At 49.3% G+C, this 26,470-nt stretch overlaps 3 protein-coding genes across 5 annotated transcripts in view; 1 reads left to right on the top strand and 2 right to left on the bottom strand.

Annotated features, from left to right (window-relative positions):
• Positions 1 to 5,902, bottom strand: part of LOC117718757 (tetratricopeptide repeat protein 38-like) — a 36,002-nt gene extending 30,100 nt beyond the window's left edge. Inside the window, exons 1-2 of one of the 2 annotated variants that reach the window (XM_076911831.1) lie at positions 5,853 to 5,902; positions 5,608 to 5,695 (exon numbers count right to left, since the gene is read on the bottom strand). The gene's annotated coding sequence lies outside the window, so the exon portion shown is untranslated. The remainder of the gene's footprint in view (positions 1 to 5,607; positions 5,696 to 5,852) is intronic. The other variant, XM_034516622.2, reaches the window with a different exon arrangement.
• Positions 1 to 26,470, bottom strand: part of Ttc38 (tetratricopeptide repeat domain 38) — a 33,968-nt gene that overhangs the window by 4,394 nt on the left and 3,104 nt on the right. The window contains exons 4-15 of one of the 2 annotated variants that reach the window (XM_034516620.2): positions 25,790 to 25,961; positions 23,999 to 24,172; positions 21,848 to 21,923; positions 18,925 to 19,044; positions 17,188 to 17,247; positions 15,864 to 15,902; positions 12,116 to 12,197; positions 10,964 to 11,129; positions 10,077 to 10,236; positions 9,802 to 9,875; positions 5,853 to 8,448; positions 5,608 to 5,695 (exon numbers count right to left, since the gene is read on the bottom strand). In XM_034516620.2, coding sequence (XP_034372511.1) covers positions 8,355 to 8,448; positions 9,802 to 9,875; positions 10,077 to 10,236; positions 10,964 to 11,129; positions 12,116 to 12,197; positions 15,864 to 15,902; positions 17,188 to 17,247; positions 18,925 to 19,044; positions 21,848 to 21,923; positions 23,999 to 24,172; positions 25,790 to 25,961 — 1,217 coding nt within the window. In that variant the 3' untranslated portion in view covers positions 5,608 to 5,695; positions 5,853 to 8,354. The remainder of the gene's footprint in view (positions 1 to 5,607; positions 5,696 to 5,852; positions 8,449 to 9,801; positions 9,876 to 10,076; positions 10,237 to 10,963; positions 11,130 to 12,115; positions 12,198 to 15,863; positions 15,903 to 17,187; positions 17,248 to 18,924; positions 19,045 to 21,847; positions 21,924 to 23,998; positions 24,173 to 25,789; positions 25,962 to 26,470) is intronic. The other variant, XM_034516621.2, reaches the window with a different exon arrangement.
• LOC143434249 (cysteine-rich DPF motif domain-containing protein 1-like) lies at positions 2,467 to 3,514 on the top strand. The gene is made up of 2 exons (XM_076912312.1): positions 2,467 to 2,579; positions 3,388 to 3,514. Exons 1-2 carry the CDS (start codon positions 2,467 to 2,469, stop codon positions 3,512 to 3,514), a joined length of 240 nt encoding a protein of 79 aa, XP_076768427.1.

Genomic DNA, 26,470 nt, shown 5'->3' with positions numbered 1-26,470 from the left:
AAAGACATAAGTCAAGGAATTTTAAACCTAAGACATTAGTGGGGGCCGTATTTGTTGTGTTTTATGAAAAGATAAAGAGGAAAGGACTATGTTTTGGAGGATATGTAGTCAGGGGTGAGGCTATGGGGTACCTCTGTGGACCCATGCTGAGGCATCCCTTCCTCCTGAGGGGCCACACAGTGGATAGTATAGAACAGAATCGTTTATTCACAGCATGGGGAGGGGAGTTGGGAGGGTAGAAGAGACAGAGAAAGGGAGAGAATGAGAGAGAGAGAGAGAGAGAGAGAGAGAGAGAGAGAGAGAGAGAGAGGCCAGCCATGAGCATGCAGAGAGGAGGGAGGGGAATGGAGAGAGAGGGCTAGAGGACAGAGCAGGAGCAAGAAGGCAAGAGCAAGAGAGAGCAGAGGGCCCAAGCAGCCCCTTTTACAGTGAGTCAGGCACAGCTTGCTGTTGTCAGGTAACTGTGGGTTAGAGCTTAGATAACCTGCTAAGAGCAGGTAGGTGGGTTTATGGCAAAGAGGGAATTTTGTTGTAGGTTTCAGATGCCGGTGGATGACATTCTTAGCTTTGGGATTGATGGAAGCAAGTGCTGTAGTCAGAGATTATTTGAAAGGTTTGGAAGGATGTTAATCAAGCAGGGATGGGCAATGCAGGGCTTTCAAAGGGGTTTGAAATAGCTCAAGATGGCTCTTACCACCATTTTATACTCCCTTAACTGCCAAGTTCAGTCATTTGGTCTAATAGAATCGTGTGTGTGTGTGTGTGTATGTGTGTGTGTGTGTGTGTGTGTGTGTGTATGTGTGAGTGTGTGAAACAGAGAAGGAAGCAGCTGGGGTAGGAGCTGCTGATGGGAACTTTGAAAGGCTAGTAGGAATTCGATACAGCGAGATAAAAATCTAAAAATCAAGTTTTCTTCACCTAATCACACAGGTGCTCTTCCTGCCATACCACTGACCCAGCAATTTACGGAGAGGCGGGGTCTCCAAGCCCTTGAATATAAGAGTGCCATCCAAATGGTTAAGAATGCAGCCACATCGAGTGGACTAGGATACTCCTTCCCACCCCATCCTCCCAGTGAGATAATAGAAACAACCACCTTGGACTTTTCAACAGCACTCACTGGGTGCTGGTGGGTAAGACAGAGGGCAGAACTGAAGACTTTAAACCTTTCCTGTAAACTGACCTGGGGAAGGCTGTGGTTACTGCACAGATTTATCTGCCTGGATCTTCCAAGGGAACCAAAGTTTCAGCCTACTTGGGCAGGGCAGGAAAGTATGCTCTACGGCAAGAGAAGATTCTTGCATCCAGTGAAGGGAAGTAGCAGGAGGGACATGAATCTGCCCTTAAATGGTATCTGAGAGGCCAGTACATGTAAGCACAAGTCAATGTGTAGCAAGTGTAGCAGAACCATGAATGCCAAACCTACCTCAGTTACTGGGTTGATTCAGCACCAAACAGCACACAGGGCAAACATACATGTCCACTGTGTGTCCTAAATGCTTTTACCTTCACCACCTTACCTAGTTAATAACAGATTGAGACGCAAGGAAGAGCAAAGAAACAGCATCGCTGCCAAGGATCAAAATGATCAGTAGGCACAGAACCACACACAGAGCAGATGTGAGATAGACCTAGATGGGGCGTTTAAAGCAAGCCCAGTTAACACATTAAACGTGCTAGAGGAGAAGATACATAATGTGCATACACGGATGGGGACTTCAGAAGACAGAGAATCAGTAGAGGAAAAACAGAAAGAATGCCTTCAAGGGGCCTGTCAGCTGATGTGAATGAAGCCACTGAACTTGAAGATAGTCTATAGAAATTATCCACACTGGGGCTGGTGAGATGGCCTGCCAGGTAGAGGTGCCAGGTGCCAAGCCTGACCTGAGTTTAATCTCCAGATCCCACATCGCGACAACTGACTCTATATTGGTACTGTGGCACTTTGCATACCTATGCAAAATCAGCCAATAAAGATATAGCTAAAAAAAATTCTGGCCGGACAGTAGTGGTGCACGCCTTTAATCCTGGCACTTGGGAGGCAGAGGCAGGCGGATTTCTGAGTCAGAAATTTCGAGGCCAGCCTGGTCTATAGAGTGAATTCCAGGATAGCCAGGGCTACACAGAGAAACCCTTTCTCGAAAAAAACAAAAAAAGAAACCGATTCATGAAGTCTGTGGATGGAGACCCCTCTCCCCAAATAACTAAGTGTAAATAAAATATCCAGTTTAAGTATGTGGGGATGTAAAACATACTCTCTCAATTCACTGTAGCCCAGGCTACACACATTAAGTCGTGTGCCCTGAACAATGCTGTGTAATGTTGACCAGGTGTTCCTTACTCTGAGCTTGAGCTTCGTAGTCAAGAAAGCTCACATTTGTGGGTGAGATATGAATAGCAGACAGAGAGTTTAAAGTGTGATGGTTCTTTGCCTCTCATGGTGACACCCCTCTCTTGGTCTTGCAGATGGCATCTGAGGCAGAGCCCCACCCCCTGGGCATGTTTGAGTGTCAGCTTTGTGCCTTAAAAGCTCCTTACAGCTATGTCGGGCAGAAGCCCCCAGACACCCAGGCTATTGTGTGAGTATGCATCCTGAGCCAGTGCACAGGACACCCTGTCTAGTACCCTGTGGAGTGTGATACCTGGTTTGTGTGTTATACTTTAGACCAGTTCTTGCCCTACTTCTGAATGCCTCAGGCATATCCCAAGGAAGCCCCAGGCAAGGCTGGAAATCCTTTTTAACTCTTCAAGGATTCTCTACCTTCCCTGTGGCTGCAGCTGAAGAAGAGTCAGGGACTTGTTCTGTCTATGAAGTGGAAGAAAGCCTTATGGCTTAGGCCAAACAGCCGTGGAGGAACTTGGTGGCTTTTTCATGTGGGCTGTCCTATGCTGTCCCTGCTGGTGATACTCTTGAGCTGGGTGGGTACCCAGTGGTTCCTAAGGACCAATTTCCCAAGGGTCTGATTGATGCAGGTTGGGAGCAGAGATGGTTCCAAGCCTGTTTATTGGATTGTGGCTCAGCCTTCATGAAGCATCACTTTAGAAAGCTGTCTGGTCCTGGACTTGTGACACAGCAGCAGGGGACCAGGCTCAACTCCTTTGCTTCCCTGGATTATGCCACTCAGTTGCTCTCATTCTGATGAGTGTGGGACAGAGAAGACTGACCTCTCAAGGCCACCTAGTGAATCTTGCTTGCTCTGGGGTTGACTGAGAGTTGGGGTTGACTCCCACTGAACCTTGCAGAGCTGAGGCTGGGTCACATTTCAGTTCCTACCTCTCCTCCTGGCCCCAGCCTTTCTGCCATTACTGTTCTGTACAGGTAAACTAGTTTGTGTCTGTTGGGGTTCTCTGCCATGGCTCACAACTGAGTGTCCCTTCTCCCTACAGCCTCCTGGAGGAGAGCTACTTCATGACGGATCCCTTCTCCTCAGACAAGGCTAGGTTTCTGGTCCTCGGCTCTCGGTGCAGTGTGTGTGGCAGGCTGGTGTGTGTGGGCCTGGTGGGTACACCTTGAAGAAGACAAGGAAAGACAAAGTCTGGGGTGGGGATGGGAAAGAAAAAGTCCACTATTCTTTTAGCGTAGCATAAAACAGAAAAGCACTGGATTCACAACTGCTATGAAATTCCACTCTCGGAAAAATAATAAATTATTGCCTGAATTTAATCAAATTTCATGGGTAACTCAAGTCCTTATTTTCCATTTCCACTCTCACGTTCCAATCTGAGCACACTGATTGATTCACCGTCAAAGCACAAAGCCTTGCTTTAGTGATAGAATCTGAGGTTTCTGAGAGGGCTAAGTCACATCCAGGCTCAGGGTATCTTCTAAAGATCAACTGCTTTACCTGGACTGGAATTAAATTATGAGACATCTATCTATCCATCAACGATGGTTCAAAGGTGGTTCAAACTCACAGCAGAGATTAACTAAGTATCTGTGTGCCACCACTGCCTGGCTGGTAAATTGCTTTACAAATGTTTGTGTTTATGCCCATAAGTTACTGTGCTCCCAGTCTTGCTCAGAGGAGCCTCTTATAGTGCCATCACTGTGCTAAGCAGTCTCAAGAGGATACATAACCTAATAGGGTACAAAGGCCCAGTGCTCAGCCCTAAAAGGGAGAAAAAAATTGTAATCCTGCATCAACCCTCCAAGACTCAGGGAGCAAAGTGACTTTTCACCATGTCTGATGACTTGAGTTCAAGTCCTGGGACCCACAGGTGCTTGTGCACCATGGATACACCCCCTCCCACACTCACACACCCAACACAAGTCAGGGTAAAGAATCCTCCTCCCCTCTTCTACACAGGGTTTCACTGTGTAGGGTTTCAAAGAGAACTGTCCTGGAACTCACTCTGTAGACCAGGCTAGCCTTGAAATAAAACTCAAGAGATCTGCCTGCTTCTGCACCACCTGGCAAGAATTGCTTTTCAAAGAATTTGCCAGCACTCAGGAGGCTTCTCTGTGAGTTCAAAACCAGCCAGGGTTACAAAGTGAGGTCTCAAAAAGCAAGTAAGCAAAACCAAACAAAGGAAGGCTGAGGAAGGGTGAAATGTGGGACTCTGCCCTTAGTGCAGGAGAAAGCTGTTGCCATTTTGATAGCACAGCAACTGTGATTAACCACAGGAGACCCTCACAAGATTAGGACTCCCACTAATGCCCTTCTGTAAGTGGAGTGAGACCCTCTCCTCTTAAGATTATGTAAGTGGTTTTAAAAAGTGGGTACGTGGGGGGTGGAGTAGGCTCTTCTTTGGAGGTGTAGCTATGAATTGCTAATGTCCTTGTAAGTAACTTTGGTTAAATTCATTTGCTTATCAATCCAGACTTGTTCTGTAGAGTGAAAAGTTATAAAAATCATTTTATAGAATACACACACACACACACACACACACACACACACACACACACACATATATATATATATATATATATATATATATATATATATATATATATATATATATTTTAAAGTTCTTTTAGGGACATGGAAAATTTTCCCTGAAACAAGCCAGGCTAGTTTCGGGAACTGGCTGTACAGAAAAGGAAAGTAAAGAATGTAAGTCACTTAGGTGGCGAAACTCAATGACTGAGCTGTGGCCAGAGCAAGTGAGAAATAGTTAATAAATAGTTGGTAAATGACAGGGTAGGGCATAGTGACATCGTAAAACTACATTTTTGAGAAAAATGAGTGTACAGAGTAATTTTCACATGATCCTAATCATTCAGGGTGGGTTCCTCTGGAATGTTCCGATATTTTTATGTTATGTATCCTTGACAACCCCTCACCTCCCTCCTCACTCCCCTGGTTTATGGTTTTCTTCTTTACAAGACCCCTTAGCCCACCACTCTGGGTCAAACTTTGCTCCTGCGAGAATTCATGGTTTGACCTTGGCCAGCCAACTCTCCCCAATAAACCTCTGCTAATTGCATCCAGGTACAGTGTCTTGTGAGAGTTTGTGGGTGGCCGCGACTTCCCGAGACTTGAGTGAGGGTCTCCCTACTTTGGAGGTCTTCAGATGGTTTCTTTGATCTGTTGTTGCCTTCTCTATTCTGTTTGCGGTGAAAAGGAATACACTCCAGGAACAGCTGCAAGAACAGAAAGGACTTACCTTCCTTCTTACCACCAGCCTCCATCTTCACCTCTTTCCTCTGGCTGGCCGAAGGCACGTCGTGGCCGTCTCCTCCTTCCAAAGTTCTCTATAGGAAGCAAGGGGACGAGAGGATTAGGCGTGTTAGAGGCAAGCCCCAGCTTGCTCCCGGTTTCCTAGACACAGTGAGCCCCGAGGCAGGATAACGGATTTCCGGCTCTGAGCTACAGAGCTGGCACCGGACCAGCCCTATGCCCACTCCTTACCCCTCGCCTCAGACAGGGAGGGCGTAAAATATAGATGGGTCTCCACCAAGGGTTTAAATGCCTCGCTGGTCTCCGCCGGCGGCCGATTGGCCTGTTCAAACATGCTCTCGGTGCGGCCTGGGAAATGTAGTCAGAGTACTGATGTGCGAGACTAATGCACAGGGACTCCACGCCACGCATTGGCTCCGCTGGCCCCGGAAACTCGGGCGCCGGAAACTCCCACCGGAAGTGCCCATGTCTCTCCTCCTCCTCCTCCTCCGGAGGCACAGAAAGGGTTTAAGAGTTCCGCCTGTGGCGGTGCTAGCAGAAGGCACTGAGGAGTGGATGGTGGCTCATAGAAGATGGTCAGGCAGCTAGGAAGGAGTTTGTTCTGACCGCTACTCTCTCCGGTACTTGCCCTGGTATCTCCGGTATTTCTCTTGCGTTTGCAACCTGAGGCCTCCTTCCTGTATTCTGATGTGCAGGCCCTCCCTTTCCCCCTCAACTGCAGAAGTGTGACAGAGCTAGTATTAGCACCTCCCTGCTGCCAATATGCCAGATGCTTTTGGGTAGCAATGAACAGAAAACGGGCTTCAAGGTCTGTTGGTTCAAGGAAGTCCAGGGGTGGCCTGGATAGCTCAAGAAGGCCATCCAGTTTGGTTGTCTTCTCTTCACATCTGCCAGGTCTGGCTCACCAGTAGGCAAGCTGGCTTTGTGGGACCCAAGATTCCCACCGGCTGGGGATGGTGACCAATTCTGTGTGACCTGCACTGTATCTGGAATTTAAGGGCCTGGCTTTTCTGACTCACACTCAAGGGGAGGGGCAGGACCAGGGACGGTGGCAGGCACATCTGTGGTCCAAGCCTTTAGCTCCCGGCCTCCTCCTGTGCGGTCTAAAGCCTTAAATCCCTGCATCCCTGCATCTGGTGGGCAGTAATGCTCACCAACAATTGTCTTCCTATCATATCAGTTCATAGTAGATGTTCAGCAAAGCATACCCATAATAACTCACTGCTATTTACATTTTTCTCTTGGCTTTAAAAGTCTATTTTTTATTTTTATTTTTCGATGTGCGCATGCGTACATTATGCCAGTGCCTACAGAGGCCAGAAGAGAGTGTCAGATGCCCCAAGGGTAGAGGTACAGGCTCTAGGTGGGTGCTAGGTACTGAACTCTGGTCATCTAGAAGAACAACAAGTGCATAGCCGTGGTGCCATCTCTTCAGACACATCCACCTTTCTCTTTAAATCAGTCGCCTGTCTCTGGTAGATTTATGCCTACTTTCACTAAAGCCTGCAAATACTGCATCAATTTCCAGGAGGGATGTCCTTGTCACAGAAGCAGGACATGGGTTCAAACCTGGTGGCTGCTATGTCCGTTATCTGGTAACTTGCCACAGCAGAGCAGCCCCAAGCTGGTATAGTGGTTTGAATAGGGTTGGCCCCCAAGGACTCATCTGTTTAAATACTTGGCCCACAGGGAGTGACACTCTTAGGAGATGTGTCCTTGTTGGAGGAAGTATGTCACTGTGAAGGAGGGCTTCAAGGGCTCCTCATGCTCAAGCTCTGTCCAGTGCGGAAGAGACCCTCCTGCTGGCTGCAAGCAGAAGGCGGTCTCCTTATGGATGCATTCAGTTTAAAATGTAGAAGTCTCAGCTCTCCAGCACCATGCCTGCCTGGATGCTGCCATGCTTCCCGACATGATGATAGTGGACTGAACTTCTGAAACTGTGAGCCAGTCCTAATTCAATGTTGTCCTTTGTAAGAGTTGCCTTGGTCATGGTGTCTCTTCACAGCAGTAAAACCCTAACTAAGACAGCTGGGGTCTCAGCCCCACTCAGGAGAAGAATCAGAGTTAGCCAAGGAAGCCACACCCCTCAAGCTTTGCTCCCATGTGCAGTTTAAAGAGAAGCTCCAGTTGGCACCACCAAATCCCCCAGTGAGGCAGAAGGCATCCTTCCCCTCATCTTTGGGGACGGTGGCAGGTGCAGTAGTCTGGGGCTGACAAACAAAGCCAATGAGACAGATACCCTCCCCCAAAAAGGAAATGCCTTTGCTGGCTGGGACCCCAAGCAGCTCACTGGGACCCCTCCCCAGGGAAATGGGACAGCCGGACCTGTGTAGAAGATAAGGAAAACTAAATGGAAAGGTTTTACTAGTGCAGTGTGTGTGCATGTACACGGCTGGATACTTCTAAACCTCCCACATGAGCTAGCTACATCTCTTCACTGCCTGCTGGCTTCAGAACAAGAAAATACAATGTTGAAGGCACTTGCAAATGATAGCACTGCTTTGGAACTGGAGGCTTAAAATGCATGTTGGCCCTGAGAGGAATTCTGAATATCACTCAAAATTAACGTGTGTTTCCTATTTCTACCCAACTACTGATCTGGAGAATTCTACCAGGACTGAACGTTACTCTCTGGCAAACAGACCCAGCTGTTTCCTAACCCTAGCCCAACCAGGCAGTCCACCTAACGCCAGGAGGTCAGTGCTGAGCTGCAGGCCAAGGACCTGGCCATTGTCACTGCATAAGATGGACAGCGGCTGCCTTGCGGATCAGCCGCTCAGTCAGGGGTGAGTTGGGTTTCAAGGCGTCACGTTCCATCAGAAGGCTCCTGTGGAAACACACAGAGTGTCTGTTATAGAACCTTCCAGAAGGATGTGGGAACATGACTAGCAGGGGCAAAATGGATCCAGCCATCTGGACAGTACTTTGATTGTCCATGAGAGATAAACACTAGAGCTGAGGACTCCAGCGTGGGACTATCATGGTGGCTTTGTCTGTCATAGGGAAAGCCATGGCTCAAGACCTCATAGCTCATGCTGCTGTCACGGTCTGGGGCTAATATGAGAGGGACAAGAGACACGGTGTCAGGCAGGAAGCCACATGTGAGACTAGTCCAGGAAAAGCAAATGCAAGAGTTGGGGTAGGAAAGCCTTAGAGAGAGCAAGACTAGGACCAGTGGGAGGTAAAGGTCCAACTGTGGCTGGATGGGGTCGGGGTGGGGAGGGTGGGGCTCCTCGTCAAGCCCACACATGTCTGGTGTCTGAACTACAGGTCATCTGTGTTTGCTTTGTTTGGTCACACCCACCCCAAGGAGATTAAGACTGACACAGATTAACAATGGTGACTCTGTGGGCAGTGAGTGATGTTAAGGGGCTGGGGCTTAGGACCCAGGGGACCATACTCCAGCCAATATAGACTGTATCAGTTATTCTCTGCTGCTAAAACAAATTATACGAGGCTTGGCACTGGGCATTTAGTTTTCCCTTCACACTTCTATGGGACACCCCTGTGGTCCTCCATACCCTCAGCAGCTCCTCCACCATCCTTTCCTCCTGACCACAATTCTCTAACTGTCCAGATGTTTATGTGTGCATTGGTTTTCATGCATTGCGCAAAGCCAAGGCCTATATAGATCTACTCAGCACCAAATCCCAGCACAGGTAGGTAAGAGACTGTAAGCTAAGGCCTAATGGAGCAGACCAAAAAAAGAAGACAAGTTGTCTCAGGAAGAGGGCGCAGCAAATGTAAGGACTTGAGAGCAGGTACACACTGGCTCTCTGTGTAGTTCAGGGTGGCTAAAATGGGAGGTGAGCTGGGGAGGCAGGAGGCTGGGCAAAGGGTGGCACAGGCTAGGTGCTGGTGGCATCCCAGCACTTGGGAAGCAGAGGCAGGTAGATCTCTGAATTCAAGGTCAGGCTGGTCTCCAGAGTAAGTTCCAGCCAGGACAACATAGAAAAACCCTGTGTCAAACCTCCTTCCCCACAAAAGGGGCGTTGGTTGTCTCCCTTTGTCAAGCTGAGCCTGCTAATGAAAGAAAAGCAAATCCCCAGATGGCCTCTTTCTTTCTGAACCCCAAAAGCAGAAGCCTGCATGCCAGGTAGCACCAGTTGCCAACGTGCACAGGGAGATCATGTGCAGGGCACCCTCCCGTGCCTGGCTGGAGGAAGGGGACCATGCTCACCGGGCCACATTCTTATGGACGCTGGAGGTGCAGGTTAAGGCCGCGTGAATCAGCAGTTGATTGAAGACATCTCTCTACAATGTCAGTCAGTCAAGTTAGGCACCTGTAATGTGTACCGGGGATGGGCTCCCAACCCAAAGGAACCTCAGAGACAGTCACCACCTTCATCATCCTATCCTAGTGGTAGCATCTCACAGGAAGACTCCTATCCCATGACTACCGACCACACAGAAGACACACTCCAGCCTCTGGTTCTCTTTATACAGCTGGCTCACCTGGGCGTTGCTGCCCCCGATCTGGACAATTTTGTATCGGATTGGCAAAAGGAGCTCTAAGACTCGGTCAGGGTTTCCATTCTCAGCCTCCACAAGGGCCTGGCACAGGGGCAGCCCAATGTCTTTCGCCAACTGGTGCTGGCAGTTCTCCCCTGGTGACCTGTCATCAAGACCAAAGCTCAGTGTCCCCACCTCCTCAAAGTTTCACCCGGGCTAGGGACCCAAAGTTAAGGCTGACTGATGGTACTCTGCTATGAACAGGGAGACATAAGTATCTACCCAATATAAGGAGAGGGCAGGGGTCCCTATCACCAGCCTCAGTATGCCCATCTGGAAAGTGGTGTGACAGCACAGTTCTCACAGAGAGGTCAAGACTGCAGACAATGGAGGCAAAGCCTGGGCACCAACAGCCAACATTATCATGGCCAACAGAGCATGTTTCTGCAGCAATTTGTCCTCCCAAGACCATCCTTGTCAGCCCAGAAGGTACCCATTCCAACAGATGAAGAAACTGAGGCTCAGAGCAGAGACAGTTCTGTGTCCTGAAGACACCAACTGGACCTCGGAAGGTCAGACACCTAGGAGATGCGAGCCCACATGGACACATACCTGGGGATACCCACCTAGACATACACCTGGGGATACCCACCTAGATACACACCTCGGGACATCCACCTACACCGCACCTCGGGATAACTACCTTAACACGCACCTGGGGATACTCTCCTAGAAGCATGGATAGCCTCAAAGCTGTGCTAACCAGAAGGATCTCACCCTCAGGTTTCTGCAGAAAGGCAGAGCAGACCCTAGCAGGCCTTGACTCAGCCCTCACATTCATTCTCCCTCTCAGCTGGGCCCAAACTTCATGGTCTCGGGCCCTGGCATACTTGCTGGCCTCCTGCAGGGTGGTCAGCAGCTCCTGTGTGGTCTGGAGGTCCCGTGCACCCAGCGAGGCCATCAGGAAGTGAGCATCATTGAACAGAAGGATGTGGTCTCGGGTGTGCTTCTTGGTCACAGGTAGAACAGCCTGCCACCGCTGGCCAACGGACACCCCTGGGGACAAGAAGAAAAGCCCAGGGCTTGGTGTGAGGCAGCAGTATGCCTTATACTTGGTTTCTCTGAACCCACATCCCACAGAAGCCCATACAATCTTTTCCTGTGTGAGGCTAGGATGTGAGTGGGGCCACCAAGGCCTATGGTCTCCTTGTTTACCTGGAAAAGCAGCAAACCTATGAGGTAAAAAGCAGATTTGAAAAACTGTCACGTGCTACCAAACTATTCTTAGCACCTTGATAGACTCCAAAAAGATATGATTTAAATGTTCCCTATAGTAATTGCAAGCCTAATACCTGTAGAGAGCACCTAAGTGGTTAAGATCCCCTGGCCACTGTTCCAGAAGTCCTGAGTTCAATTCCCAGTAACCACATGGTGGCTCATGACCAACTAATTATAAGGGATCAGATGCCCTCTTCTGGCATATGGGTGTATATGCAGAACACTCATAAAAAATACCTAATAAATTAAAAAAAAAGAACACAGTGATCCTTGCTTATGAGAGTGAGAGATGAGAGGCCTTTCCCAGCCTGCCAGCTATTTAGTGCCCCACCTCATCCCTCACAGTGGGAATCTGGAGCTTCTGTCTTTCTCATTATCTCTCTGTGGAGCATCATCTGTCAGGAAGCCAGCCCTGTCTGGTTAACTGTGAAGCCTGGGGTAACAGGCTCTGCAATGCCAGAGTTGGGAAATTCTCACCTCCTGTGATCTAGAAAAAGAGGCATCTGCCAGTAGCCAGGCAGCACCTGTGCCCTGAAAGGTCTGCCAGGCAGACTGTGGGGAGGCCAAGGTTCAGAGCCTAAGGCTGCCACACCAAGGAGGGGCAGAGAATAAAGGGCAGTAGAGGCTAGGTCAGTTGCTTTGGACTGGCTAGGAGGCTGTTGCATAAGCTGGCATGCAGAGTTGCAGCCAGGCTCATTCATCCCATGGCCTCACCCAGCAATCGTGATTTCCCTCATGTGGGGAGAGGGATGAGACCCAGCTACCTTCCATCTGAAGACGGTAGAGCATGGAACAGCTGTCCACCACATCCAGCATGGCACCACTGGCCTGCAGGCTGGGGAGGATCTGGAAGACAAGGGTCATGGGAGACCAGGTTTAGAGGGCCAAGTAATGACAGGACCATGGGAAGAGCTGGAAGGAGTTGCCATCTGAGCCGTGGGCATTGCTTGAACAGAAAAAGCCCTTAGCAAACAGTAGCAATAAGCATCATCACCAGCGCCCATCACCTGTATCACTTCTCAGCATCCTGGATAAGATAAACTGCAGGACCATAGATAGCTCCAACTAAGGGATTATGCAACTGTACTTGCCAGAATGTATGAAGAGCATGTATGCACAGACACACGCACACACACACACACACACACGCACACACGCACGAGCCCACTCCACTGTGTACTCAGGATTAGTACTGGGCCCTGTCAATTGCCCCCCACCAAGCCATAAGCCTAAAGCAGGGCTGCTCTGGCAGGAGACTCATATCTTGCCTGGTCATGTTTCTAGATTCATCACGAGGAAACCTGTCTACACCAGACCTTAGAACACACAGCGCAGGTCACCTCCATTTCTTTGTAAGAAGCTGGTCATAATAGAAGGACTCCTCCACAGGACTCTAGTCTGGTGTTCTGATCCCCACATTATGACCACTCTGTGCCAAGATATTATTACTAAGACCTTGCTGGGGAGCTTTCCCTTTCAAAGAATGTCTAGGGACTCAGAGGGAATTTGAGTTTGGGGAGATGACAAGGTTCAGGGGTTGGCCAGTAGGATGGGCCCCAGCAAAGTCAGTATGCTAATGCTGGCATGGTATACCACCACCACCACCATCACCACCATCACCAACACCACCACCATCACCACCATCACCAGCACTACCACCACCACCATCATCACCTCACCACTACTATCACCACTACCACCACCACCACTACCATCACTACCACCATTGCCATCACCACCACAACCACCACCACATCACCGCACCATCACCACCATCACCACCACCATCACAACCACTATCACCACCATCACCACCACCATCACCACCATCACCACCACCACCACCACTATCACTACTACCACCACCATCACTACCACCGCCGCCGCCGCCATCATCATCATCATCATCATCATCATCATCATCATCATCATCATCACCACTATCACTATATTACACATCTGGGTATTTTGACTGTATGTGTGCCTGGTGCCTACAGAGGTCAGAAGTGGGCATCCGGTCTCTTGGAACTGAGGGTTAGAGATAGCTGTGAGCTGCCATATGGGTGCTAGGAATTGAACCTTGGTCCTCTGGAATAGCAGTCAGTGCTCTTAACCACTGGCCTGTGGGGAGCTGACAGAAGGTGGCTATCATCCTTGCAGCCATCTTGAGCCATATTCCTGACAAGAGACTTGTTTTCAATAGTCTACAACAGCTGACAACACTCGGATAACATCTTGTTTTATATACCCAGAATTTTCCCTTGGGTGTGTGTGACTTAAAGGTGTGACTTAAAGGCATGACTTGAAAAGTCTGTCTTATAAAAGGCTAGAGGCAGACAGAAGAGGGGACTGGACACTTGGAACTAGGAGGCACCAGGGACTAGGAACTCGAGACTTGGGACTTGAACTAGGAACAAGAAACTTGGAAAGAGAGAAAAGACAGACTTGAGAATAAACGGGACCGAATCACACTCTGTCTGGTCTCCATTCTTCGCATCCGCCCTCACTCTCTTGCTGAACCCTGACCCGCAGACCGGAGAGGAGCAGCAGTACGAGCCGGGACAATTTAGCCCCCAAAGCTTGAGGCAGTGCGGGTTCCAACACTTGGCAGAGCGGCCCCCAACACTGGCCCATCTCTCTAGCCCCACAACTTTTCCTTTTCTTCCTTTCTCATGGAACACTGGGGTTGGACCTTGGATCTCATGCCTGCTAAGCAAGTGCTCTAACACTGACATCCCCAGGCCTTGTTTTAAGACTTGCTGAGTTGCCCAGGCCAGCCTTGAACTGACTTCATCGCCCAGATGCTGCGAACTCCCAATCCTCTTGTCCCAGCGTCCTGATTAGCTAGGACTGCAGGTCTGTGCCACCACAAGCAGATGGACTTTTATAGCATAGATTTTATAGCAATAAAAACAAGCAGGGGTCTGGTGAGATGGCTTAATGGTTAAGATACTGGCTGCACTTCCCAGAGGATCCGGGTTCAATTCCCAGCACTCACACGGCAGCTCACAACCATCTCTAAGCTCCCTCTTCTGACCTCTGAGGCACCAGGCATGTGTGTAGTGCACATACATACATGCAGGCAAAACACTCATACACATAAATAAATCATTAAAAAATTAAAACACTAAAACACACATGAACGCACAACTGAGCATACAGCTCAGTAAAGGCACTTGTAAGGCCAAGCCAGTTTTGATCCCTGGAACTCACACAGTAGAAGGAGAACCATCTCCTCTGACTTTTACATACAGGTCATGTGATGTATACACATACAAAATCAATAAATGCGATTTTTTTGGAGACAGGGTCTCATTATGTAGTTCTGGTTGTCCTAGAACTCACTATGTAGACCAGGATGGCAGTAACTCACAGAGATCTGATACCTTGCCTCCACCTTCTGAGTGCTGGGATCAAAGGTTGGGGCCACCACGCCTGTCTCTGACTTTTGAAGATTTATTTTTATGTACATTGGTGCTTTGCCTGCATGTCTGTGTTGGGTGCCCGATCCCATGGGGCTGGAGTCACATACAGTTCTAAGCTGTCATGTTAATGCTGGGAATTGAACTCGGGTCCTCTGAAAGAACACCCGGTGCTCTTAAACACTGAGCCATCTTACTGCTCCTGCCTCTGACATTTTAAAGTTTAAAATAAATAAATAAAAATTAAAAACAAAACTTCCTATGGACAGATGAATTACCTCATTAAGAATACCCCTCCATGTGACAATTGGAGGGGGAAGGGTGAGGGGTGGAGGGCTGTCTCTGTTCCCTATCACTGGATCCCCTTCCCCTAGCTGGACTGCCTGGTCAGGCCTTTTTGGGAAAGGATAGGCTTAGTTCTGTTTTGACTTGGTGTCAGATGGTAGGGTGGTACCCAAGGGGCTTCCTCTTCTCTGAGGAGAAGGGCAGGAGGTAATGGGTTGGGGAGGGACTTGTGAGAGTGGGAGGAGAGGAGGGAGGGGGCTGCTACTGGGATGAAGAGTGAATAAATTAATTTTAAAAAAATGAATAAATGTTGTACGTAGGAGGGAAAACAAAGAGGAATACCCATCTATGGCAGGAGGTGGTGGCCCATGTCTGTAATCCCAGCACCCAGGAGGCAAAGCCAGGTGGATCTCTGAGTTTGAGGCTAGCCTGGTATACAGGGTGAGTTCCAGGACAGCCAAGGCAACAAAGAAAACCCCTGTAGAAAGGGGGAAAAAAGAAAAGAAAAGAAAAGGAAAGAAAAGAAAAGAAAAGAAAAGAAAAGAGGAGAATACCCATCTGAAAGGACAGAAAAGTCCAGTGATTCCTTAGACACATCAGTCTCCAAACACCATGGGTGACACTCAGCAGAGGCTCTATGACACTGAGTCAGGACATGGCTCGTGAAGGCAGCCAACCCCACAAAGCCTTATCTGAGAACTGGGGGCACTCTCCCACCATTTGCTCTGGCAGGGACAATGACAGCTGGCCCAGAGGCTGAGAGAAAAGATGGCTGACTGCAGGCACAAACCATAAATGCACTTACATGGTTGTCGTAGATGGTGAGTGCAGCCTCGTATTCTCCCTGCAAAGGTGAAATCACTGCGATTAATATCTGGAGAAGTCAAAAAAGCGATGCTTGGAAAGACACCAGGAATAGCTGACCAAGGCCCCCAAAGGGCGATGGGCAGGACTCAGTGGTAGCCCAGTGTGGAGGTGGGGAGGTGAGCCAGGACCCTCCATGTCTTTCTCTATGGTAACAGTTCTGAGAGAGGCACCCTGACAAATAGGACCCTGCCTGTATCCATCACCTGTCCCCGCCCCCTTCTTATCCTAGAATTTCTAGTCCAATCTGAGACCCTCCCTATATCCCAAGCACTTGATTCCACACCACCTATGGTGATGTAAATAAGAGTGCCCCCTCCCCCAGCATCTCGGATGTTTGAATACTTGGTCCCCAGTAGGTGGCGCTGTTTGTGAAAGTTTAGGAGGTGTGGCCTTGTTGGAAGAAGTGTGTCACTAGGGGTGGGCTTTGAGAGCTTGAGGCCTCACCCTACTCTCAGTCCCTGCTGTTCTGTGCTTGGATGAGGTGAGCTCTGGCCATTCAGTTCCTGCAACCACCTTTGCTGCTTGCTGACACGCCTCCCCGCCGAGATTGAGGCTCTTATGCCTCTGGAACCATAAGGCAAATAAACCTTTCTCTCTACAAGTTGCCTTGGCCACAGGGTTTTATCACAGCAATAGAAAAGTAACTGATAAGCCATATGAGTCCTGCTTCCTAAGAGTGAAAAATGTCTCTGAGGAGGGCAGCTTGCAAAGCTCTTGGAATATGACTGCTGTCTTGCTTTAGACACCACCTGTGCTGATCTGAGAGGAGGGAACCCTAATTAAGAAAATATCTCCCTAAGACCTAGCTGTAGATAGACCTGTAAGGCTTTTTTTAAAATTAGTGATTGACAGGGGAAGGCTCAGCCCATTGTGGGTGGGACCATCTCTGGCTGGTGGTCCTAGGTTCTGTAAGAAAGCAGGCTGAGCAAACCATGGGGAGCAAGCCAGTAAGCAGCACTCTTCCATGGCCTCTGCATCAGTTCCTGCCTCCAGGTGTCTACCCTGTTTGACTTCCTGTCTTGCAACCCTTCAACGACTGGACTACAATGTGGAAATGTCAGCCAAGTAAACCCTCCCCTCCCCAACTCGCTTTTGGTCATGGAGTTTCATTGCAGCAATAGAAACCCTAACTAAGACCCCATCTTTTGCACCAACACACAAAGGTGCTGCATGGAAGTCAGACACATAGTGGGGGACTAGGAACAACCTATTCTTTGGACTTCTGTGCTGGGTGAGACAATCCAAATTCACAAGCACCCTACCTTTTCAATCAAGTACAGGGCCCAGTGCCAGTAATTATGGCAAGCCAGCATATCGGAGTCCTGCAGAAAGAACAACAACAAAAAAAGTCTGAGCACCTGTGGGCTGGGTCCATAGTTCAGTTTGTATCCTGCATGAACCCCTGGTTCAATCCCCAAAATCAGAGAAGCTGGGTATGGAGGACCATACTTGTGATCCCAGCACCAGGGAGGTAGAAACAGAGGATCACAAGTCCCAAGTTGGGCAGGGGAGATGCTCACTTGGTACAATGTTTGTTGGGTAAGCATGAAGATATGAGTTTAACTCCTGGAACCCAGGTCAAAGCTGGACCTGATGGTGTATGCCTATAATCACAGGAGGGTTTCTGGCCAGCCAGTCTTGCCTAACCAGTAAGCTCCAGATGCTAGGGAAAGACCCTGTTCAAAAAACCAGGAAGATGGCACCTGAGAAACGACAAATGTGGCTTCCATATGCACACAAATGCATGTGAGTTTACATCCACATACAGGTGCATCTGTACGTGTGTGAACACACACACACACACACACACACACACACACACACACACACAGAGGTCAGGTAATGTTTGTGTTCTGGGGGAAGAATGTGAACAAGAGAAGAAGCCAGGCCAACTGGAGGATGAGGCCAAGTCGTGCTCCCCACCCTATCCACAAAAACCTTTCAGTATCTGCCTATCAAGTCTCAGGAAAAAAATGGCTTCTCTGGCTTTAGGTTCTTGGTGGAACCCCAGAATTTTCCAGACCCTGGAATCATTAGATTCCAGGCATCATTAGAAGAGGCTGAATGTTCATAATCCTCTCTGTTAGTCAGCTGCACCTAGAAACACACTTAGAGATGCTGGGCATTGCCCTGGCTGTCAATCACAGTGTGAGCCCAGGGAACCACTCAGAGGGATACTGGAGGCCATCCCATCCTGCCTCATCTCTGAAGTACTGAGCATCTACTACTCAGTGCCAGGCTCCGGAAAGAACTTTCTGCACTAGCTGGTGGTACCCTTGTAGCCTGCTGTGGCACAGAAGGCAGGGCAGCAAGGACCCATGGACAGGGACTCATGTCATGTGCCAGAGGCAAGCCCAGAGAAAACAGGCACACACAGAGGAAGAAAGGCTATGACAGCTAGTGGGCCAGGAGGAAATGGCCTCCAAAGGGAGCACCAGCCAGTCAGGAGCAGGGATGAGTAAAGGTGGGAATAGGGAACAGAGACAGTGAAGGCATATAGTCAGGCCACAGAAAGGGTCAGGCTGCACAGTGGGGATCTGAACCATCCTTACCCTACATGTCAGTCCTACATCAGTGGGCCATCACCCCATCAGCCTGCCTCTTTCCCACACACTTCACCATGTGTTCCCTAAGGTCACTCCTTGAGTAGAGCCTTCTGTGGAGCCTGCTGGCTGCAGCAGGAATGTATGCAACCCAGGGCCCTGAGCACGCCCACCCTTCCTGGGCTTTTATTTCCCCAGCACCTTTTATAGCCATTCCTTTCACGGCAAAATACCTCAGGCAGACCCCGACTATACAGTCACTTATAAAACACTGGTAGGTACCGGGGAGCTGTGAGGCGCCCAGGGATGCTTGGCTGTCAGGGATGCCTCCAAGCTGACCCTAAGCTCCCAGGGAGCTAAGCCATATCTGTAAACCCCACTAGCAAGTCTTGTGGGAATTCTGGGTGTCAGACTGGATCGCCCAGCAGCTGTCCACCGCCAAGGCTCAGTTCATACCTTCCAGTGGCCTTCGGAATGCTGCATGAACTCCAGCCCGTCTTTGACCTCTGCTTTCATTTCATGTACGTGGGCCACAGTGTGCACTGACCATGCGTCCGTAGGCTCTATAGATAAAGCCTCCACGGGGCGGGAGAGGGAAGGACACAGGAAACAGGAGTTAGCCTGGTTGCCTGGGCCCAGGAAGAGCAAGGGTGGGGACTGGGCTCTAACTCAGAATAGTGACAATCGCAACACCAGCCCCATTTCTTACGTGTCTTGGGGGTACCAATATGTGCCTTGCCCACCACAGCAGGCTGCTGAGGAGGGCATCTCCAGCCCTCACAGATGAAGAAAACTGAGGCTTAGGAAGACCAAGATTTGCTTCCTGGGCCATCAGCAATATGCTACCCAAGAGTCCCATGCCTCAGTTTCCCATGATGTTCTTTGGGGCTGCCTTCCTTTCTAGGCTATAAGAACAGTGTAGACTGTTCCATTTTCTGGTGGTGCATAACAAGAGGCTGACCCTCCCACATATCCTCAGGAGACTGTCACAGGAGTGGCTTCCTGAGTTAGAAGTAGCTGGTTCTAACAACATTGTTGTTAATGACAAAATTGACTTGACCCCTGAGCTCCCTAGTGAGGCAGACTTTGTGAACTGGTTCTCACCCCCTTCTTGTCTATCTACTCATCAGTTCATGTTTACTGAGCACCTACTGAGTCAGGGATGCCTCCAAGATGAACCTAAGCTCCTGGGGCAGCTAAGCCCCATCTGTAAATCCCATCTAGTGGGAATTCCCGCCCCCACCCCAAGTCTTGGGGCTCACTGCAACCTCATCGCTGGCTTATATTTAGAGCCCCACAGCAAATCCTGAGTCCCTTAGGCTTGCTTTCCCTGGTGCCTAGAATTTTGAATGTCTCCACACTGGCCTGGCACCTACTGCATGGGTTTCAGCAACATGTCCCGAGCAGTCTCTGCCTTCCTGCTACTGTCCCTCAGCTTTCACATCCTTGTCCACTCCATGTGGGAGGACAGGGGTCATACAGCATGGCCTTGGGGCAGAGGGTCTGAGAACCAGGACAGCTGGGAGATATGGCTGGGTGCATCCTGAGCATCTGGCCACCAGAGCCCCTCTAAGAATGCTTCCTTCACACAGGACAGTTGAGAAACAGAACTCAGCCCTGTCTTTCTGTCTATAGGGCTGACCAGCGTCCCCACTTAACTGGAGCCCTTGTGAGGTTTCCTGCCCCTCACACCTAAGGTTGAGCTGTGGACTTGCTGTCACCTTGTAGAGTCATTTCAGTCTGGTGGAGCCCGGTGCTGTCTGCCCTTGCCTTGGGAACACTGCTGTTGTCTTGCCTTCAATCTAGCAACTGTCTGTGGGGTCTGAGGCTAAAGTTAGTGTGGCCTAGGGTTCCAGGAGAACTGGAGCAAAGGGCAGAAAAGGGCCATGGGGGTGGCAAGACTATTCCGCCACACCTTGTTTCTTGTAAGACTCGAGACTGCATCCTTGGCCATCTTTCTTTGGAGTCAGATTGCCACAGTGTCCTTCAGAGTTCCTCCAATTGCCCTGGTGCCTTCCAGATACCCTAGGTGGTTCCCTCCATCAGCAGGGCCTTTCTGTGGCTTAGCCATCAATAGGGTATCTGGTTACCTAGATCATAGAGCTTAGAATGCCAAGGAGCTATGTGGAGCTCTCAGGGCAGGCTCAGAGCTAAACCAAACCAAACCAAACCAAACCAAACCACCAACAACAAAAAAGCAAAGCAAAGCAAAGCAAACAAACAAACAAAAAAACCAAAGCCAACAACAATAAAAATCCTTCACCTAATCCCTAAATCTGGTCTGAGTCTGATTCAGACAACCTTCAGACACCCCGAGGATGCTGTCATAAAGGAGGGGGCACTTCAGGCCAACTGGAGCAATGCCTGGGTGGGGAACCACAACAGGGATGCAGGGAAGCTAAGATCTAATCCAGGTAGTTTAAAGGACAGCCATCTTGTCAGGTGGGCTGGGTGAGGATCTGACCCCTGAGCTATATCACCATGGGCAGGCTCTGCCTAGCCTCTCTCTGAACTGCAGCTCCCTTGTCGGGGCACTAAGGTCTTTAACAGTGTGAGCAGAGATCCTTGGCATGAGCAGGCACATCAAAGTGCCATGAAGCACATGTCACTCTCTGTGCAAGCATGGCGATGTCTCCTTGCACCTTGGCTTCTACTCTTGCAAGGACAAGAGCAGTAGAGGACAGCTTCCACAGCCTGAGTCACCCGGGGCCTGGGCCTGTCACATGACCCTGCACCTGGGCCTGTCAGTCACGTGACCCTGGGTCCAGGCCCACAGGGGAGACTCCAGAGCTCCAGGTCAGCCAGCCCATCCCAGCAGAAAACAGAACACACGGTCCGAGGCTAAAGCATCTAGCAGGTTCCATGCTGGCTCCAGCCTCCCACTGGTAGGCACCCCAAGTGAAGAGTGAAAGCTAAGAGACAAGCTGTTGGCAAGATAGGGAGCCCTCCACTCAGGGCGGAAGAACATAACAGGATCAGGCCCTGACCTAGGAAACATTTATGTGAAACCCCCACCCACCTCAAGCCTCAGACATGGTTAGACCCAGTGGAAAGGTGTAATTCACAGAGGAAGATCCAAGGTTTGCTTGGCTCTCCTGCAGTAAGCCAGTCCTGCTTAGCCCTGTGGCTCTGGAGCCACGTGGGGCTCACAGAAGCATGAGTGAGCACTCTGGTGACCCCCAAGCCTCACTATCTCCTCTGTTTGAGGACCTCGGGCGGATTAAACACGTGCCAGATAGGTAGCTGCTTCCCCTAATATCAGCTCTTCCCTTGGAGTGAGGATACTCCAAAGTGGGGATGCAGAATTGCTTGGTCCCCATATGAGGGGCCATACCTCATATGAGGGGTGTACCTCACACCTTGAGAAGAACCCACTCACCTCTTTGGCAAGCTTTTGTGCCTGGTCATAGAAGTTGGTTTCCATCAGTCCGAAAGAATAGATGCCTTTCACATAGCTGAAAACACAGAAAAGACTTCAATACTCAAGAACACACACAGGCGCAGAGGTGTTGGGGGCCGACTTTTAGCAGAAAGCGGCTATCAGCTTTGCAGCCATCTTGAGCCATATACCCTGACATGAGACTTGGATTACAATAGCCTACAACAGCTGAGCACACTCCAATAATCTTGGTTTAGATACCTTGAGATTAAAGGTGTGTGAGATTAAAGGTGTGTGAGATTAAAGGTGTGTAATTTTTTTTTTTTTTTTTTTTTTTTGGTTTTTTAAGACAGGGTTTCTCTGTATAGCCTTTGGCTGTCCTGGAACTCACTCGGTAGACCAGGCTGGCCTTGAACTCAGAAATCCGCCTGCCTCTGCCTCCCAAGTGCTGGGATTAAAGGCGTGCGCCACCACCGCCCAGCTAAAGGTGTGTAATTTAAGAGTATGATTTAGAAGTATAGAGATCAGAGTTAGAGACAAGACCTAAGGGCATGATTAAAGGTGTAACTTAGAGGCGTGGCTTAGAAGTAAGACATATAAAATGCAGAGGCAGACAGTAGGATTCAGACATTAGGGAGACACAGCAGAGAGAAGACATTAGGGAGACGAGAGAGAGAGATTCATACACATCAGACATTAGGTAAAATCTGGCCCCACCCTCGCTCTTGCTGAACCCCCAACGTGAAGACCGGAGCGGCAGCTTGGGCCGGGATACAGTGGCCACCCAAACGTGGGTCGGCCCGGGCCTCAATATTTTGCTCAGGCCCAGACATTTATTTTGGCCGCCACAACTTGGGGCTAGTGTGGTCCCCAACACAGAGGTAATGGAGTCCCCCAGCGGGGTCGGCTAGAGTCCTCAAGCCCAGGGCTTGTATGTGACTGGGTTTAGATACACAGTGTTCGCAGAGCGAACAGAGGTGTGATGCGGTGGGAAGTGATCTGATCACTGTTTTCCCCTTGGTAAGAAGCCAGTGTAGAGCTGGTGTCAGGGAATGAGAACTTGCTGGAACCCTGATTCCCCTCAGGCCTTCAGGGAGATGGATGAAACTGCACTGCTGTGAGCCACCAGCAGGGGGCAGCCATGAGAGATACACCCCTAACCCAGAGTGAAGCAGAACTCAGCTGTTTTAATCTTTCCTGAAGACAAAGGGACAACATTCTCCTTAGGAAGGTTCTCAGCCTTCTTGAAGTTGCAACTCTTTAATACAGTTCCTCATGTTTTGAGGACCCCCAACCACAAAGTCATCTTCGTTGCTACTTCACAACTAATTTTGCTGCTGTTATGAATCCTACTGTAAATATCTGTTTTCTGATATCTTAGGAGACCCAGTACTAGGCCTAGGGTAGCAGGCAGAGGCAGTTAAGGTTTAGAACAACAATTACTACTGGAAAATAAAAAGTTACTTTTACAAAGTTTCCCAATAATGTGGGTGGGTCTTACCTAATTAGGTGACAGTTATAGAGAAAAAGTACTAGAAAGAAAAAGACACTCCATCTTTCTTCTGGCTGCCTTTAGGTACAGAGAAGAAGTTGAGTGGACTTCTGTGGGGGTCCAGCCTGGTACCCTGACCTACAGGTTCTGAATTTGCCAGATGTTACTTAAGCTACTCTCTGGAGAGCACTCCTTTCCCTTGTATCAACTGCTATTCCCAGAGGTCACTGCTCTAACCATCTTGAAAATAGAGAAGGATGCGGCCACAGAACCTTTGGCCCTATACAGATGAACAGGAAATAGCCAGGTCTCGAGCCATGAGATTGCCATGAAAATGAGGCCAAGCTGGGTTACAGAATTATATACCATTTTACAAATAATAGAACTAACAATGAATAGAAACTACGAGTATTAAGCCTTGGAGAATATAATCTTGGGGATGCTTGTCACTGCAACAAAAAAATCCTATGTGACTGATCCACAATTGGTACTACCTTGTTCACAGGATGGGATGAAGATCAAACAAAGGAAAGGAAGTCTTTTAGGTTAGCAGCAGGAGTCTCATTAGCTTCAGGCTGGGGCCAATAGAGTTTCTATGCTTTTAGGGCAGAGGAGAGAAAACAAAGAACAAAATGATGTATTTTCTTAATGGCATGTACCTGTTAAGGGGGATGTCACGTGTCCAAAAGGGGTAAACTCGAGCCACAGAATCCCGCATCTGCTCCTGGTAGCCCAGGTAAAAGTAGGAATCATGGGCAAACTTCAGGGCCAACATGTCTGTTGGGTGGTCCCGGAGGATTCGTTCCCAGAGATCACATGCTTTGGCGAAGTTCCTGGAAGAGCACACTGAGCATGAAGTTCCCATCCACAGAGAGAGGACTGTCATCTGGTGTCGCTATCTGCCTGAGCTGCTTTAAGTGACTATATCTGGGGCTGGGGAAAGCACAGTAGGTAAGAGTGCTTGCTGCACAAAACCAGAGTTCAAATCCCCAGCAGCAGTAAAATTCAGGCATGGCCACCCTCCTGTAACTCAGTGCTAGGGGCAGTGGAGAAAGGAGGACCTCCGGGGCTTGCTGGCCACGAGTGTAGCTGAGAGATCATGCTCCCAGGTTTGGTGAGAGACCCTGTCTCGAGGGATGAAGGTGAAGAGTGACAGAAAGGAACACTTGGCATCCCTCTGACTTCTGAGAACTAGGGCACATGCATAGCTCACCAACACAGACATGCGTACACATGCTATAGTGCCCTCATCTGCACACCAAGATAAATAAAAAAACAAATGCAGGCTGGGCAGTGGTGGCGCACGCCTTTAATCCCAGCACTTGGGAGGCAGAGGCAGGTGGATTTCTAAGTTAAAGACCAGCCTCCCTGGTCTACAAAGTGAGTTCCAGGACAGCCAGGGCTATACAGAGAAACCCTGTCTCAAAAGAAAAAAAGAAGGAAAGAAAAGAAAACCAAAAACCAACCAAATAAAAAAAACCAAAAACAATAAAATGATAAACATAAAATGTATAAAAAAGTCATAATTGTGCATGTGTGTCATGCATGGGTCACAAAACCAAAAGGGGGCGCAGTGTGAAGGGGGAGGGAATAGAGGGGGTGACAGACTGAGGACGTGTGGCATGAAGACAAAGGCAAAGGAAAGGAAGCAGGCGGGCTAGAGAGGGGCAGGGGCTTGAGGACAGACAGCAGGAGTGATACTGAGGAGAACAAAGAGTGAAACACCCGTTACTTTTTATAGGAATCGTCATTAGTGGGAAAAAAATGTTTCCAATTAAGAGAAATTTGAAGCCGAACACATCTTTAATCCCAGAACTCCAGAGGCAGAGGCAAGAGGATCTCTGTGAGTTCAAGGCCAGCCTGGTCTACAAAGAAAGTGCCAGGATAACTAGGACTGTTACACAAAGAAACCCTGTTCCTCCACACCCTGCCCCACACCCCAAAAAAGAAAGAGAAATTCCCTCAAGAGCTAAGGATGTAGTTGGCGAATGTACAGCATGTAGGGCTCCGGTGTCTGGTCCCAGCACTGCACAGAAAAACCAACATGTTATAGACATGTATTGTCTTGCCATAGCCTCATATGCAATAAGGTAAGTTCCTATAGACTGAAGCCTCTGAAACCATAAGCCAAGATTAACCTTTCTTCTTTATAAATTTATTGTCTCAGGTATTTTGTTACAACAATAAAAAGTGGATGAATATGGCCTCTGGGGCAAGAAGCAAAAGGGTCTATTGTTTTCATCTCACTCTTGGGTACTGTGATTAAACAAATAACCATGTTAATGAGCCATAATAAACTATTCTGAACCCTAAGCCAGGAACCCGTGCTAAATATTTCTTCATTCAGCGTTCAGTTTGGGGAAGAGCAACAGGCCAGTGAGACACTCACTCAAGCTCTGAGGCATTGCCTTGCACAGGAGACCCAAACCCAGCCCAGGGAGGCCCCTCACCCCTTGGCAAATGTCTCCACCGCAGACACATGCAGCTGCTCCCGAGGTGTCAGATTCTGGGTTTGGGAAAGCTCCACCATGGTCTTCACAGCCAGGTCCAGGTCTTTGTCCAGCTTCACGGAGGTTCCCGTGCCAACGAGCATAAGGCCATTAGAGATGGCAAGGCCCATGGCTGACAGAAGAATGGGAAACAGCTGGTCACTCGGTCCCAGCCCAGCCCCACATCCCTCAAGGTTCGATATCAAGACCTGACAGGGGCCTCACTGTGTGCAAGACCACCATCAACACCGGGAGCTCAGCCCTGGCCTTCAGCAGGTAGTGGCTTCAGCAGCACTTCTCAAGTCACGAAAGGTATTTTTTAATTGAGCTTTCTGTAGAACGCCAAGGTCTGAAGTGCTTCCCTCTGCCCTTATGGACCTGGCAGGAACTGCCAGTCGGTTCATCAGCTGGTATTACTGTTATAAGCAGCCTGGGCTTCCTGGAATGGCCAGTTAATGCTGTTCAGGGAACAGAGTCAGCAATCCCTGAGGCCCAGACTCTGTTCCTGTCTCATGGCCCTCACACATGATGGTGAGGTGGGTAGTTTTTCCTGAAGGTGTGATGCTCTCTACCCATGCTTCACAACCCCATTGAGAAAGATAGAGTGCCCCCTAGTGTGCAAAACTAAATCACTGACACTGG

This window comes from Arvicanthis niloticus, chromosome 13 (genome assembly GCF_011762505.2).
Source record: "Arvicanthis niloticus isolate mArvNil1 chromosome 13, mArvNil1.pat.X, whole genome shotgun sequence".
NCBI lineage: Eukaryota > Metazoa > Chordata > Mammalia > Rodentia > Muridae > Arvicanthis > Arvicanthis niloticus.
This window is presented reverse-complemented; position numbering and strand designations above follow the sequence as displayed.

Coding starts and splice junctions, on each gene's coding strand:
- LOC143434249 (XM_076912312.1), top strand. CDS start 2,467: ATGGCATCTGAGGCAGAGCCCCACCCCCTGGGCATGTTTGAGTGTCAG. Junction 2,580..3,387: donor CCAGACACCCAGGCTATTGT/GTGAGTATGCAT, acceptor TTCTCCCTACAG/CCTCCTGGAGGAGAGCTACT.